The sequence below is a fragment of the Palaemon carinicauda genome, chromosome 20, assembly GCF_036898095.1.
Source record: "Palaemon carinicauda isolate YSFRI2023 chromosome 20, ASM3689809v2, whole genome shotgun sequence".
Taxonomy (NCBI): Eukaryota; Metazoa; Arthropoda; class Malacostraca; order Decapoda; family Palaemonidae; genus Palaemon; species Palaemon carinicauda.
In genome coordinates this window covers 30456222-30468620 of record NC_090744.1, presented here as the reverse complement: position 1 = coordinate 30468620, position 12399 = coordinate 30456222, and the positions used below count along the sequence as shown (strand labels likewise).

The window sequence follows — 12399 nt, the reverse complement described above, 5'->3', positions numbered from 1 at the left end:
ATTCAAGATCTGCTTTGGTGCTGTTATGATATGCTGTACTGTTCTTATACCATACAGCATTAGTACATGTAAAGTGGTAATAGATTGAGCTTATAAAAAAAAATATATGCTATCAAAGCAAGAACAAAAAGTCATGAGAATGTGGACTAGCTCTGTAGGCTACTAATCACTAAATTTAGCAACAACATTACAGTACGCCTTTTATAATTCATGACAATCCATATAACATGAAGGATAGACATACCCTTAAGCTACACAGAAGTGATTTCCTTTTTACTTTCAAACATTAGAAAACTGGGAGTTAAGCCGTTTCAAAATAACCTAGTGTAGGATGTATTTTTAGTTCTTTTCCTGAAAATGTTCCCTATATTTGGGAGCATTTCTAGCAATAAAGTAACCATAGTATCCAAAACACATTCAGCTACATTGAGTCTACTACATACAGCATTAGTACATGGAAAGTGGCAATACATTGAGCCTTAAAAAAAAAAAAAATTCAACGGCACTTTCTTTTTGGCTAGAGAGAATGAACAAGGTCGTGAAATTGTAAGACATTAAAATGAAAGAATGCAAGAACATAACATCACCACATTAACTAATATAGTACATGATAACAAGAAAACTAAACTAAGCCACAGGATTACAGACATTAAGATTTTGTTCATACTTTAAAAGTTATTCAAAACTTCTTATTGAAAAAACTAATTAATTTTTTTTCACAATTGGGTAAAAACATTATAATCATTAAGTGATGTCTATTGCAACAAATGCAAGCTATATCTACTGCACGAAAAAAGACAAACTACATTATTCAGTCAAAGTCGTTTTTCTTGGCATAATGCCCAAAAATTATGTTGCATAAGAAGAAGAAGAAGATGCAGCAAAGTTATGACAATTGCTTCCAATGTCTGTACAAGCACTTCCTTCCACATTCTGTACACTAATGTGATTTTTGTAGATGAGGGTACATTCTTTAAACCATTAAGTTCTCTTTACAAATCCCTTACAAAGGTTCTGATCTGGTGTTACTGAACACTTATTTAGAATGAGTTAAATTTATAGACAGGATTTTTTGGGGGAAGACTAGAGAATCAACCAAACTAAGGAATGAAATAATTTCCCATAATAATCTTATTTTTTGTGCTTAAGCTTAATTTAACGAGTCTAAAGGAATTTATATACAAATAGTTTGTATATACGCACTCTTAGTTAATACTTATAAATTACAAGTTCGTTTAAAAAACATCAAGATAAGCGGGGCATCTGGCTGAAAATTTACCTACATTTTTTTTAGTCTTCCTTACAAGGGCGTTTTCTATTAAACATGCGTCAGAAGAAAACATATTACATGGTTAACTTCGAGAAACATTACTATGACATACTAATCGACCAAACAATTCAACACTTTAGGCATTATCCAAGGTTCTTTTGAGCATTTCTTCGGCCACTAACTACAATGACTTTAGATTTTTCGAAAATACATCTTTTTTTCCTTTCCTTTCTTCAATTATGCCATCCCACTTTAACTAACTTTTACTTCAGTATTGTAAAAGATGATAGACTATACTGTTTTGCTTTCAATGTATAACCTTTTAACATTTACATGCAAGGTTGCGTAATTTTTTAAGAAACCTTGACAAAGAAAATTTATAAACCAAACAAAAGTCTAATATTTCCCATATCTAGACTGAAGTTCATTACATTAAGAAAGTTAAAAATTTTCCAACAAACCATAGCTTTAACCCTTCCTACATTAGTTCCATATGGTCCTAAAACTTATAATGCTTGTTCCTGTTATATTCAGCATATCAATTGCAATTTATAAGTGACCTTTTATAGCCAAAGTTCTTGGAAAACTTTGCATCAACTCAATGTTGTGCTTGAATAACATGGAGAGAATTTACCATCACATGATTTGCTTTATCTTTGAATTTATTCTCTATTGTTTGTAAATTATAATTCTCTATTTTTCATGCATATTTGTTGGTTTATTACAATGTGATGAGCCTCTAAAAGTAAATGTTATCTGCAAGAACAAGTGACTATCACTGAAACTGAGAAAGGTTTGACCTACTATAACTAAATTAAAAAAAAAAATGGAATGATCTATAAGGAAAGTTTAACCATCTTAAAACTACAGATTGTAGGACAACCTAACAAAGTAGACAATACGTAGGGTAATCTTATTTTTGCGTAACAGTTGAATTAATTCCAAAGAACTTGCTTTCAAAAATAAGCATGAGTTCGCCTGCACTTCAATCTGTGTACTGCGATTGCATCGCTAGGTATTATGACTGGATTATAAACTGAAAAGGCTTCCGAGAGAGAGAGAGAGAGAGAGAGAGAGAGAGAGAGAGAGAGAGAGAGAGAGACTTAATTCAATGCCTTTGACAAAGGTGATGCAGATATACATTAATTTTAGTAAATAAAAATTATGCACGGCATCATAAATTGACACATTGTTGGGGCCACATGTCCTACAACTGAGGCCGGGAAGGGGCATAGCGAAATTATTAGTTATTGAATAGCTTAGCTAGTAAGAATAATAATAATGTTAATAATGATAAACATCAGACAAGCAAGGAAAGAAGAATAGAGAATGCTCAGTACTACAAATCAACACTTCGAATATTTTACTAACATTAGCAGGCTACTCATGCAAATACTGCGATTTCAACATCCCAGTTTTTCATTCTATATTACAAATACCACTAAAGTACACAATTATCTAATATTAAATCACCACAAAATATCAAAATCAAAATAATTACTACTAAAAGGATTTTTTAAACATTTAAATAATTCTTATATAATTAAGAGAGTATTCCTAATATAGCTGTGACAAAGCTGTGTAATACACTCGCTTGTACGAAAATTTCTTGTAATTTAAGATGAACAATTAACATTTGTTCAATTTCCTATTAATGAACAACTAAACACCTTTGTTACAGATAACCATGAGGACTGCTAGTATTATAATGTACTGCATTGTTGGTGGTCACGAGAAATATTAAGAAGATTTGAATAAAAACGAACCTATTCATACAAAACTGTCTGGTTTACTTAAACCCAAGCAAAAATAAAGTAACATGTCTTTAAATATTTGTATAAAAGGGAAAAAATTCAATTTGTTGTGAAAATATGCACAGATTTGTAAGTAAAGGGTATTTCCTTCTCGTATACTGGATGTACCAGGTAGTAAGCAAATGGACTGGCTTGGCTTGGCGACTTTTAAAAGCAATAAAAAATGCTCTATCTATCTATATACCAAGGCACTTCCCCCAATTTTGGGGGGTAGCCGACACCAACAATGAAACAAAACAAAAAGGGGACCTCTACTCTCTATGTTCCTTCAGCCTAATCAGGGACTCAACCGAGTTCAGCTGGTACTGCTAGGGTGCCACAGCCCAACCTCCCACATTTCTACCACAGATGAAGCTTCATAATGCTGACTCCCCTACTGCTGCTACCTCCGCGGTCATCTAAGGCCCCGGAGGAAGCAGCAGGGCCTACTGGAACTGCGTCACAATCGCTCGCCATTCATTCCTATTTCTAGCACGCTCTCTTGCCTCTCTCACATCTATCCTCCTATCACCCAGAGCTTTCTTCACACCATCCATCCACCCAAACCTTGGCCTTCCTCTTGTACTTCTCCCATCAACTCTTGCATTCATCACCTTCTTTAGCAGACAACCATTTTCCATTCTCTCAACATGGCCAAACCACCTCAACACATTCATATCCACTCTAGCCGCTAACTCATTTCTTACACCCGTTCTCTCCCTCACCACTTCGTTCCTAACCCTATCTAATCGAGATACACCAGCCATACTCCTTAGACACTTCATCTCAAACACATTCAATTTCTGTCTCTCCATCACTTTCATTCCCCACGACTCCGATCCATACATCACAGTTGGTACAATCACTTTCTCATATAGAACTCTCTTTACATTCATGCCCAACCCTCTATTTTTTACTACTCCCTTAACTGCCCCCAACACTTTGCAACCTTCATTCACTCTCTGACGTACATCTGCTTCCACTCCACCATTTGCTGCAACAATAGACCCCAAGTACTTAAACTGATCCACCTCCTCAAGTAACTCTCCATTCAACATGACATTCAACCTTGCACCACCTTCCCTTCTCGTACATCTAATAACCTTACTCTTACCCACATTAACTCTCAACTTCCTTCTCTCACACACCCTTCCAAATTCTGTCACTAGTCGGTCAAGCTTCTCTTCTGTGTCTGCTACCAGTACAGTATCATCCGCAAACAACAACTGATTTACCTCCCATTCATGGTCATTCTCGCCTAAAGGTATTAATTTCCACCCTAAATACATGACTACACAAATATGAACTCTAGACCACACGCCCCCAAAAGAAAATATTCCCCAAGACCATAGAACTTTCACACCAAAAAGGGTTATTGATATTTCATATAAACTACATGTTGCATGTGGTGGTGGGAAATCCCCCATAACCGTAAGATTACTACCTATGAAATTAGAATACTATACAATCTACAGATGGAAGAAAAATTAATCATCTCATTTCCTTTATACATTCTTATGACAGAAAATGATAAGAGCAACAGAGATAGAATTAACAAGTCACAAAATACAATCGATTTTAAACCCTGCAGACAATAACCTTTGATTTAAGCGGCGGAAGCATAGAAAATGAAGTACATTTGTTTCCAAATTATTCACAGTTCAGTAATAAAATAATCTTTTTTATGAATTCTCGATAACTATGCATTGTAAACTTACATTACACATCTCAAATACTGTATTTTATTTTGGACAGAACTGGACGACATTTTGAAAAGTTACAAAATTTACTCACCCTAAATCATACATACATAAAATATGCTGTTAGAAAAAGAGAGTAACCAACCTAATTTGCAAAACAGGATGAAGAACATTATGAAATCAATATAATTTACCTCATGTGGGAAAATAAAATAAAAATATATAATTACCATAATGTCCTTAAAGCAGCAACGAAGAGAAAAAGCATTCAAAATTGGAATGAAAATAATGTCTTTTCAAAATTTCCGTGTTTATGTCACAAATGAACCTTAAACCTCTAAAACAAAACTCTGCAGAACTGAATAAATGAAGCTGTTGATGCCTTTATAGTAAATTCAGCTGATCCTCGCATGAATCAGCTTCAATGTGCATAACATACGAAATTCTAAGAGAGGTCTACTCGTGTCCAGACTAGTTTTTATACTAAGTTGATTTAAGCAATTTCATGCATTTAACTGCTGTAACAGTTCCAACTGTAACTGTAATGAAATAATTGAAGGATCTCATGCTATGCTAACAGTTTTATAATGGTGAACTTTCATATATTGGATAAAAATCAAAAGTCAGGGAACTAGTTTATGAATGTTTAAAGTCTCGTTAATCCTAGTTTCATCTTGCAATGATCAATCAAAAAAAAAAAAAAAAAAAAAAAAAAAAAGTTAAATCGTATTACGCATAACATGTCTGAATATTTCATGTGACAATTACAACCATTTTATAAGACTCTATTGCCATCTAATCTTGACCGAAATATTTCTTTCATTATAGTCTAAGTAGAACATACTTAAACGCTGAAAAAATTAGTTTGTATAGTAGTGCTAAACTCTCATTTTTTACTTGATAAGAGTATGAAAGGATTAACCTAAATCGAGTGTACTGAAGTCGAGCTAATAGTATGGTATTACATGTATATATATTTTTCTTATTCGACTACTAACCAAAAATTAGTTACTGTTTATTTTAGAGATTCTTACAATTGTGGATTAAGAGAGATTAGGAAGCACTACCGGTAATTATATCAAAAGCAATTGCTTCCTGTCAAGGGGTTAACTCGGCAATGACCGCTGGGATGAAAATAAAGTCTAAGTATAAATTTTGGAGGTCCAGCCTAATTACTCAGCATTTCAAATTGTGTCGGGATGTAATTTATATTTAGTTTTGCTTAAAATATTCTAAATCATTGGCCAGAGCATCCTCTTATTACATTTATTATAACGTTTCTTGTCACGTCTGCACAAGTAGGAAGATGGCTAATATTTAATTTCTAATTAATGCTTGTATCAATAAATGTTAATCTACACGTTAGATTTTACCCTGTCTGAAGGGGGCTTGAAATTAACAAGAGAGATAAACACAACATAGTTAAGTTTGATTGGAAAACAATGCTAAATTCCTCAACATCAATACATTATAATTTCAAGTACCATTTCTTAACTGTACCCTGGAAAGTCACAGTCTTAAATTCCTCCATTGTAAGCATTCATTTTATTAGCTATTATGTAAACAGTACAAATTGACCCGAATTAATATCTGCTACCATATCATGTTTTCCAGCCATTTTCATTATGAAATAAAAACAGGACTTTTAAAAATGTAAGAATTTAGCCGAATAATCTAATGAATAAAAAATTCACAACTTGATAAGGTAGCCGAGAGTCAAGGTTATGAGATAAGATAAAACCTTACCTACATAAAATCTGTCACTGATCGGTGGGACTGAGTAATGAAATTCATAGGAAAAAAAGACAAGCTTCCTTAAAAGAACATTCACTGTTAGAAAACAAAACACCTAAATGGAGTATTTAATAAAGTTCTGATGTTGTCAAAATTCACCAGACTTGTATGATTAAAGTTACGAGGGGGGAAATTAAGAAATGCATTACGAAACTACAGGATTTCGCACCGTTACAAATTGTTACCTTACCAGTGAAGAATATCCTGCTTAAAAGATAAAAAAAAACTTCAATCCACAGGTCCCTACATCTAAGAATAACGACTTCCATGGTACCTACATTTAAAATCAAAGAAACTTGCATATTACATAATCCTACCCTTAGTTAAATACAAAACAAAATACCGACCTCGTATTCTCCATGATGCATCTCCTCTACTGTCCTCGTATATTTAGGTGTGAAAGAATCGTAAAGGAACTGATTGATGATAGCGGTCTTTCCGACTTTGGCAGCGCCCATCACCACAATTCTGTAGCGTTTCTTTTTGCTTTCGTTGTCCCCCTTGTCTGTTGAGCCGGAGCTGGTTCCGGCAGCCGCAGATGGCCCGCTCGCTTCTTCGTCTTTGCTTACTGGGGTGGGCTGTAGAGATATAAGTTAGTTTAAAAGCCGAAAGAAATAAAAACAATTTTCAAGACTTTAGATTTTGAATTAAATTTAATTTCAAAATAGTTTAGTAAAACAAAATACTGAATTTAACAGTTTAGTAAAACAAAATACTGAATTTATCAAAAACTTCTAAATTGGAGCAAAAAAAAAAAGTCATTTAACTTTATTGTCAATGGTAAAAACTCCCTTAAGCCTAATGTTCATTGTCAAGTCATTCAAAATGTCGCAAACTTCTCCAGTGCCTTTTACAACGGTACATCATAACAAAAACCAAAACAAAAACATCTCGTTGTTCACCTGGACCCCTTGAACCAAACTAAAAAAAATGTCCTTTGGAAATGTCAACTAACCGTGTCCCAGTCAGAGTCCTCCAGAACAGTTCCCCTGTCAGCATCCTTACTCAACGAAGTTGGCTGAGGAGTAGTTTCATACATTAAATACAAAAGGAAGAAAGCATAAAAGCAACTGCCACAATATTGATAAAGATTCCTTGCATGTATTCATACGCAAAGAATACTTACAAGCAGCACTAAATGTCCTAAAAGACAGCTAGTTTGTTCTGTTATGCAATGTGAAAATTATAAGACGCTTTCATGGTAAAGTGACGTTTCCTAAGAAATATACAAGCTCTTGTAATCTTGCAAAATATATGGCAGCTTAGTGCTTCTGGTCTATGCCACAATGAAAGGTACATTTAGAATACAAAGTTATTAGTAACGTAGCTATAGATTCAAATTCGATTTATGCGCTTGCAATTCATGTATAAAATTCTTACAGAACAACTTAGCTCTATATGCTGTAAAGCCCTTTCACTAAAAAAAAAGAAAAAAAAGAACGTGCAATTAATGTTATATGGATATTCATTCGTATGTTTTAGTCAGAAGGCTAATTAAAGATATCGTTCTAAATGACAACTCGAAGTGTTGCTACAAGCCTAAACATAGTCATATTACAAAAACAATAGAGAACATTGAAAAAAAAGATCAGATGAATTGAAGATAAAAAACCTCAAAAAGTAAAATTTTCACTTTTAAACTAATTTTTAAATGTAAGTACAACGTAGCTGATCCTGAAAAGGGGTGGCTTGTAAAATATTCAAAATTGCAATAGGCAATCTGTTTTGAAATTTCGTTTCATAAGGTTTTGATTTAATCTTTAACCATGTTCTTATTTATTTTTTACTTCGGAAGTAAGTTGCTATCATTGTAATTACTGTACAGCATATACTGTAAAACTTGAGCATACTAGCTTTAAAAAATGTAGAGCTCCAAATTTTTTTTATGAATTTAAAGCTAGTCTTGAGTAATGGAATTGAAAAAGTTCAATCATGCACTCAAATAGCTGATCTATAAAGAAAAAGTGATCATAAAATGAAACGTGAAAAATAAAATATGCACATCCTCAAGTTCGTATGCTTATTGCTAAAATGCAGTAAATATTTCTTATAATACTAACAAAATGCAAAATCTTATTTTCAGTACAGAACCAACCGAGCAGAGAGAGTTTAATCTAGAGATTAATATTCTAAAAAAGCATTCTTTCAACTTTCATGATTAGTAATAATATACTTATAATGATGGGAGAATCAATCCGAATAAAACAAGTTGGTGTGCAATTATAAACTACAGCTATAACAAACCCAAAGAAACATTCTGCATTCCATGCATATCTAAAACTACTCTTGCTACCATCATGCATAATACATTCAAACAGTCCTTGCCAACACAAGGTTCAACAAAGAAAAAACTGAGTGAACCTACTCCACTGTTAAATACGGATGGGTATAATAGCTTTTTTCCATTAAATATTTCGCACGAGTGTACTTCTACAGTCGAAAATGGCTGAGATGGTATGTCGCGACCATAGGGGCGTTATGCCACGGCCGTGGTTATGCCCTATCCAGAACCTCTCGGAAACATTTTAAATTGTCGAACGATAATAGTAAAAAAGTAGGGTTGTCCCGAAAACCATTGTTGTTAACCAAGAAAATAATCATGGAGACATTATGATTATCCCAAACCCACAAGAGAAATGCAAACTACAAATGGTTACAGAGATTTTATACTCGAGAGACGAAGACGCGTATGGCAGTTCAAAACTAAGCACTGTCAGAGCCAGAAGGAAAAATATTCCACATTTTGGAAATGAGCGGTCTGGTGGACTGATCAAATCGGTCATCTAATAAATGCAGAATCTTTGTTCTAAAAATCATACAGCTCTTACTGGCAATAACTCCTATTAATTTTTTTCTTTACGTTTTGTCTTCCCAAGTATACAGTCCTCAGTGTCACGTTTTTTGATAAATTTAGATTTTTTTCAAAATACAAATTGAATTATTACCAAAAAGTTTAATCGATTACAAGTGGGGAAAAAAGGGTCAGCAGTTTCAATAACCTCGCTTAATGACAATTCAAGTGTGTGTTCTAAAGGAATCGACAAATGGTCATTAATAAGCTAAGGGCAAAACACGGTTATATGAAAAAAAAATAGTTTTTTTTTAAGTAATCGAAGATAAACGCACAAACAAGAAAATATTGGAGGATTATATAACCACGTAAATAAATATTGTTAGTTAAGATATTTTTAGACAAATAAAACTGATTGCTGTAGAATTACGTAAGTAAAACTCCCCTGAAATGTAACTTCAAAACTTGAGCGTAAGTAAAATAATAAAGAAAATAGTTTCCCGGTTATTAAACTATATAAAAATGTCTTTATTGGACTCTCAATTGCAACTTTATCACTGAAATGAAGCTTTAGGGTTAAGAAATGCAAAAAGATGAAATTGCAATCTTTATGAATAATTTCAAAGACCACCTTTCATTGCTAATTAAACTAATGGTGATATAATCATGCACATGAAGCACTCAAGTTAAATAACCACGGAACTAAACTTTTCGGCTTTATAGCCATACAAAGAAAAATGAAAGCGAGGTAGATTTGATAAAAGCCAGTGAATTCAGGCCATGCCTAAAAGAAAAGAAGTACCTTTGGATATTTCTAAAGGAAAAAAAAATGAAATAATTACCAATTAGTTCGATGATTGAAAAGTAATACAATTGACAAAGTGTGCAATGAAGACAACAGTTGAAAAAATGATGAATGGCGATGATAGAACATTCACCACAGTGCAAATATTAAGTTATTACAGTGCATTGAATATTCATAACTTGTTGTAAACATTCCAACCATGATGCAATGGAATATTGGGAATTTTCTCCTACAATTCTCAAAATGAAAAGTTGATTATGAAATTCTTAGAATGTGTAAAATGATTATGGGAAAAAATGTCTCACCCTTTCCTCCTCGTACAGTGCAGGCTACAGAGGGATGTAAGAACAATAAAAAGCCTTTTTAAAAAGAGTACACATCAACTATTGGTAGCTTTAGAAAAAAAAAGTCAGATGAAGCTCAGCTATAGTTCAAGGTATTGGCAACTGACATTTATTTGTATAAACAACATTGACCAGAAAACTTAAAAGTTATATTAAATCTATGCTAGGATACAGACCACGCCCCTTAAATAGCATTGCTGCCAAGTATACAAAATCTGAAGCAACAATTTTATTTAAAAAGCGTGGTTCTTCTACTTAATTATGACACCATTTAAAAGCAATTTACCGTGAAAACATTTCAATTTATATTTCTAGCACGTTATTATTTGATTCTAGAAGGAGATTACCACAAAAGGAAAAGAAGATAGGAGACGAACAAAGCTTTTTCCATAAACATGAAGTGTGACTACAATGTCTTAGTCCCTACCTCAAATTTGTCTCCCTCGAAAGTAAATATAAAAATGCTTATGATAAAACACTAAATAAAACAATTAGGTTTCTTCCGTTAGTTTAAGATGTTAAAATTGGTACAACAAATAAATGCAAATCTGAAAGAAGAGAGATCACATTATGAATGGTGATCCCTATGTATAGTAGCATCAATAGTTTACTTCAGTCATATTAACATACAAGTTATTCATTTAAACGTTCATAATTCGCGATTCATTCAGCAATTTCAAAAACTATGGGCAAATGGTCTCCCCTGTATTCAATTAGGACTGAGTAGTTTGATTAAACTATTTCTTGAAATATTATATTTTGATTGCTATTACTTCTCCTTCATTTCCCTGTTTCTTTTCCTCACTGAGCTATTTTTTTCCTGTTGGAGCCTTTGGGCTTATAGCATCATGGTTTTTCAACTAGGGTTGTAGCTTAGTTAATAATAATAATAATAATAATAATAATAATTAAAAAACTAATCAGGCCTATGTTTTATTAATGAGCTAAGTTACCTTTTCAAATAAGTAGCAAAAGCTATTTTCGTGACAAGTCAAACGTTTATACAACAAAATTAAATGCTGGGCACAGAGGTTATATGTAGGTTCAGTCTTTTTTAACAGCTTTCAATCGAATTGTCAGGAATCTAACACACACAGTCAGTTTCTGGACAGAGACTTCACCAGTTTATGATATAAATTTGTCTTTCGAGAAACGGCATAATTGGCATTAAAGGCAGACCAATTATTGAATGAGTAACAATTTCATTTGGAATATATTATTTTCTATTCCTATGCTTCGCAACAATAAAACTATTGCTAATAGTGAAGTCACCTTATTGCAATTAAGTTTTTTTTTCAAGATTTAAAAAAAAATCCAGTTTTCTTGATTATTTTATTCCTATGCCGTTTCCTACAACTTTAATTCATTTCTTTAGACTTCGATAATACACTAATGCCTTAACATTACATCTATCCTATGAACTTTCATATTTCCTCTTTACATTTTAATTCGACTTCCTTTTTAAATTTCATTTTAACATCTTGCCAACAAAATTTGTACCATGTAACTAATAATGCTATGTACAGTATATTCGTGATTGCGTGAAATTGCATAAACGTACATTCATTACTTGTACTTTTCACATATGTAAAAAAAAAAAAAAAAAAAAAAAAAAAAAAAAAAAAAAAAATCCTCGGATAAAATTATAAAATCAGAATCCACACCAAGGTCCTCACGCCAATCTCAATTCAAAACGCGTTCTTGATTCCTCCTTAGGGAAACCTCTCTAGTCCAATTCCTTCTTACGTGTGAAACCCATACCTCCTTTACTTTTAAAACTTTCTTGAAATTCCTTATCAATGTAGCGGACCTTTTTACTTAATCATACATTGATTAAATCCCTTCCAATCATAGCAGATTCCACCCTTCACTTCAACTTCTTTCTCACTGTTAAACCTAAGT

General features: G+C 32.9%; 1 protein-coding gene across 4 annotated transcripts in view; it reads right to left on the bottom strand.

The window, feature by feature from the left end:
- The window catches only part of LOC137660253 (ras-related protein rapA), a 188702-nt gene that overhangs the window by 22521 nt on the left and 153782 nt on the right, over positions 1 to 12399 (bottom strand). Inside the window, exons 4-6 of one of the 4 annotated variants that reach the window (XM_068394994.1) lie at positions 10459 to 10482; positions 7513 to 7575; positions 6905 to 7135 (exon numbers count right to left, since the gene is read on the bottom strand). In XM_068394994.1, coding sequence (XP_068251095.1) covers positions 6905 to 7135; positions 7513 to 7575; positions 10459 to 10482 — 318 coding nt within the window. The remainder of the gene's footprint in view (positions 1 to 6904; positions 7136 to 7512; positions 7576 to 10458; positions 10483 to 12399) is intronic. The other 3 variants (XM_068394996.1, XM_068394995.1, XM_068394997.1) reach the window with 3 other exon arrangements.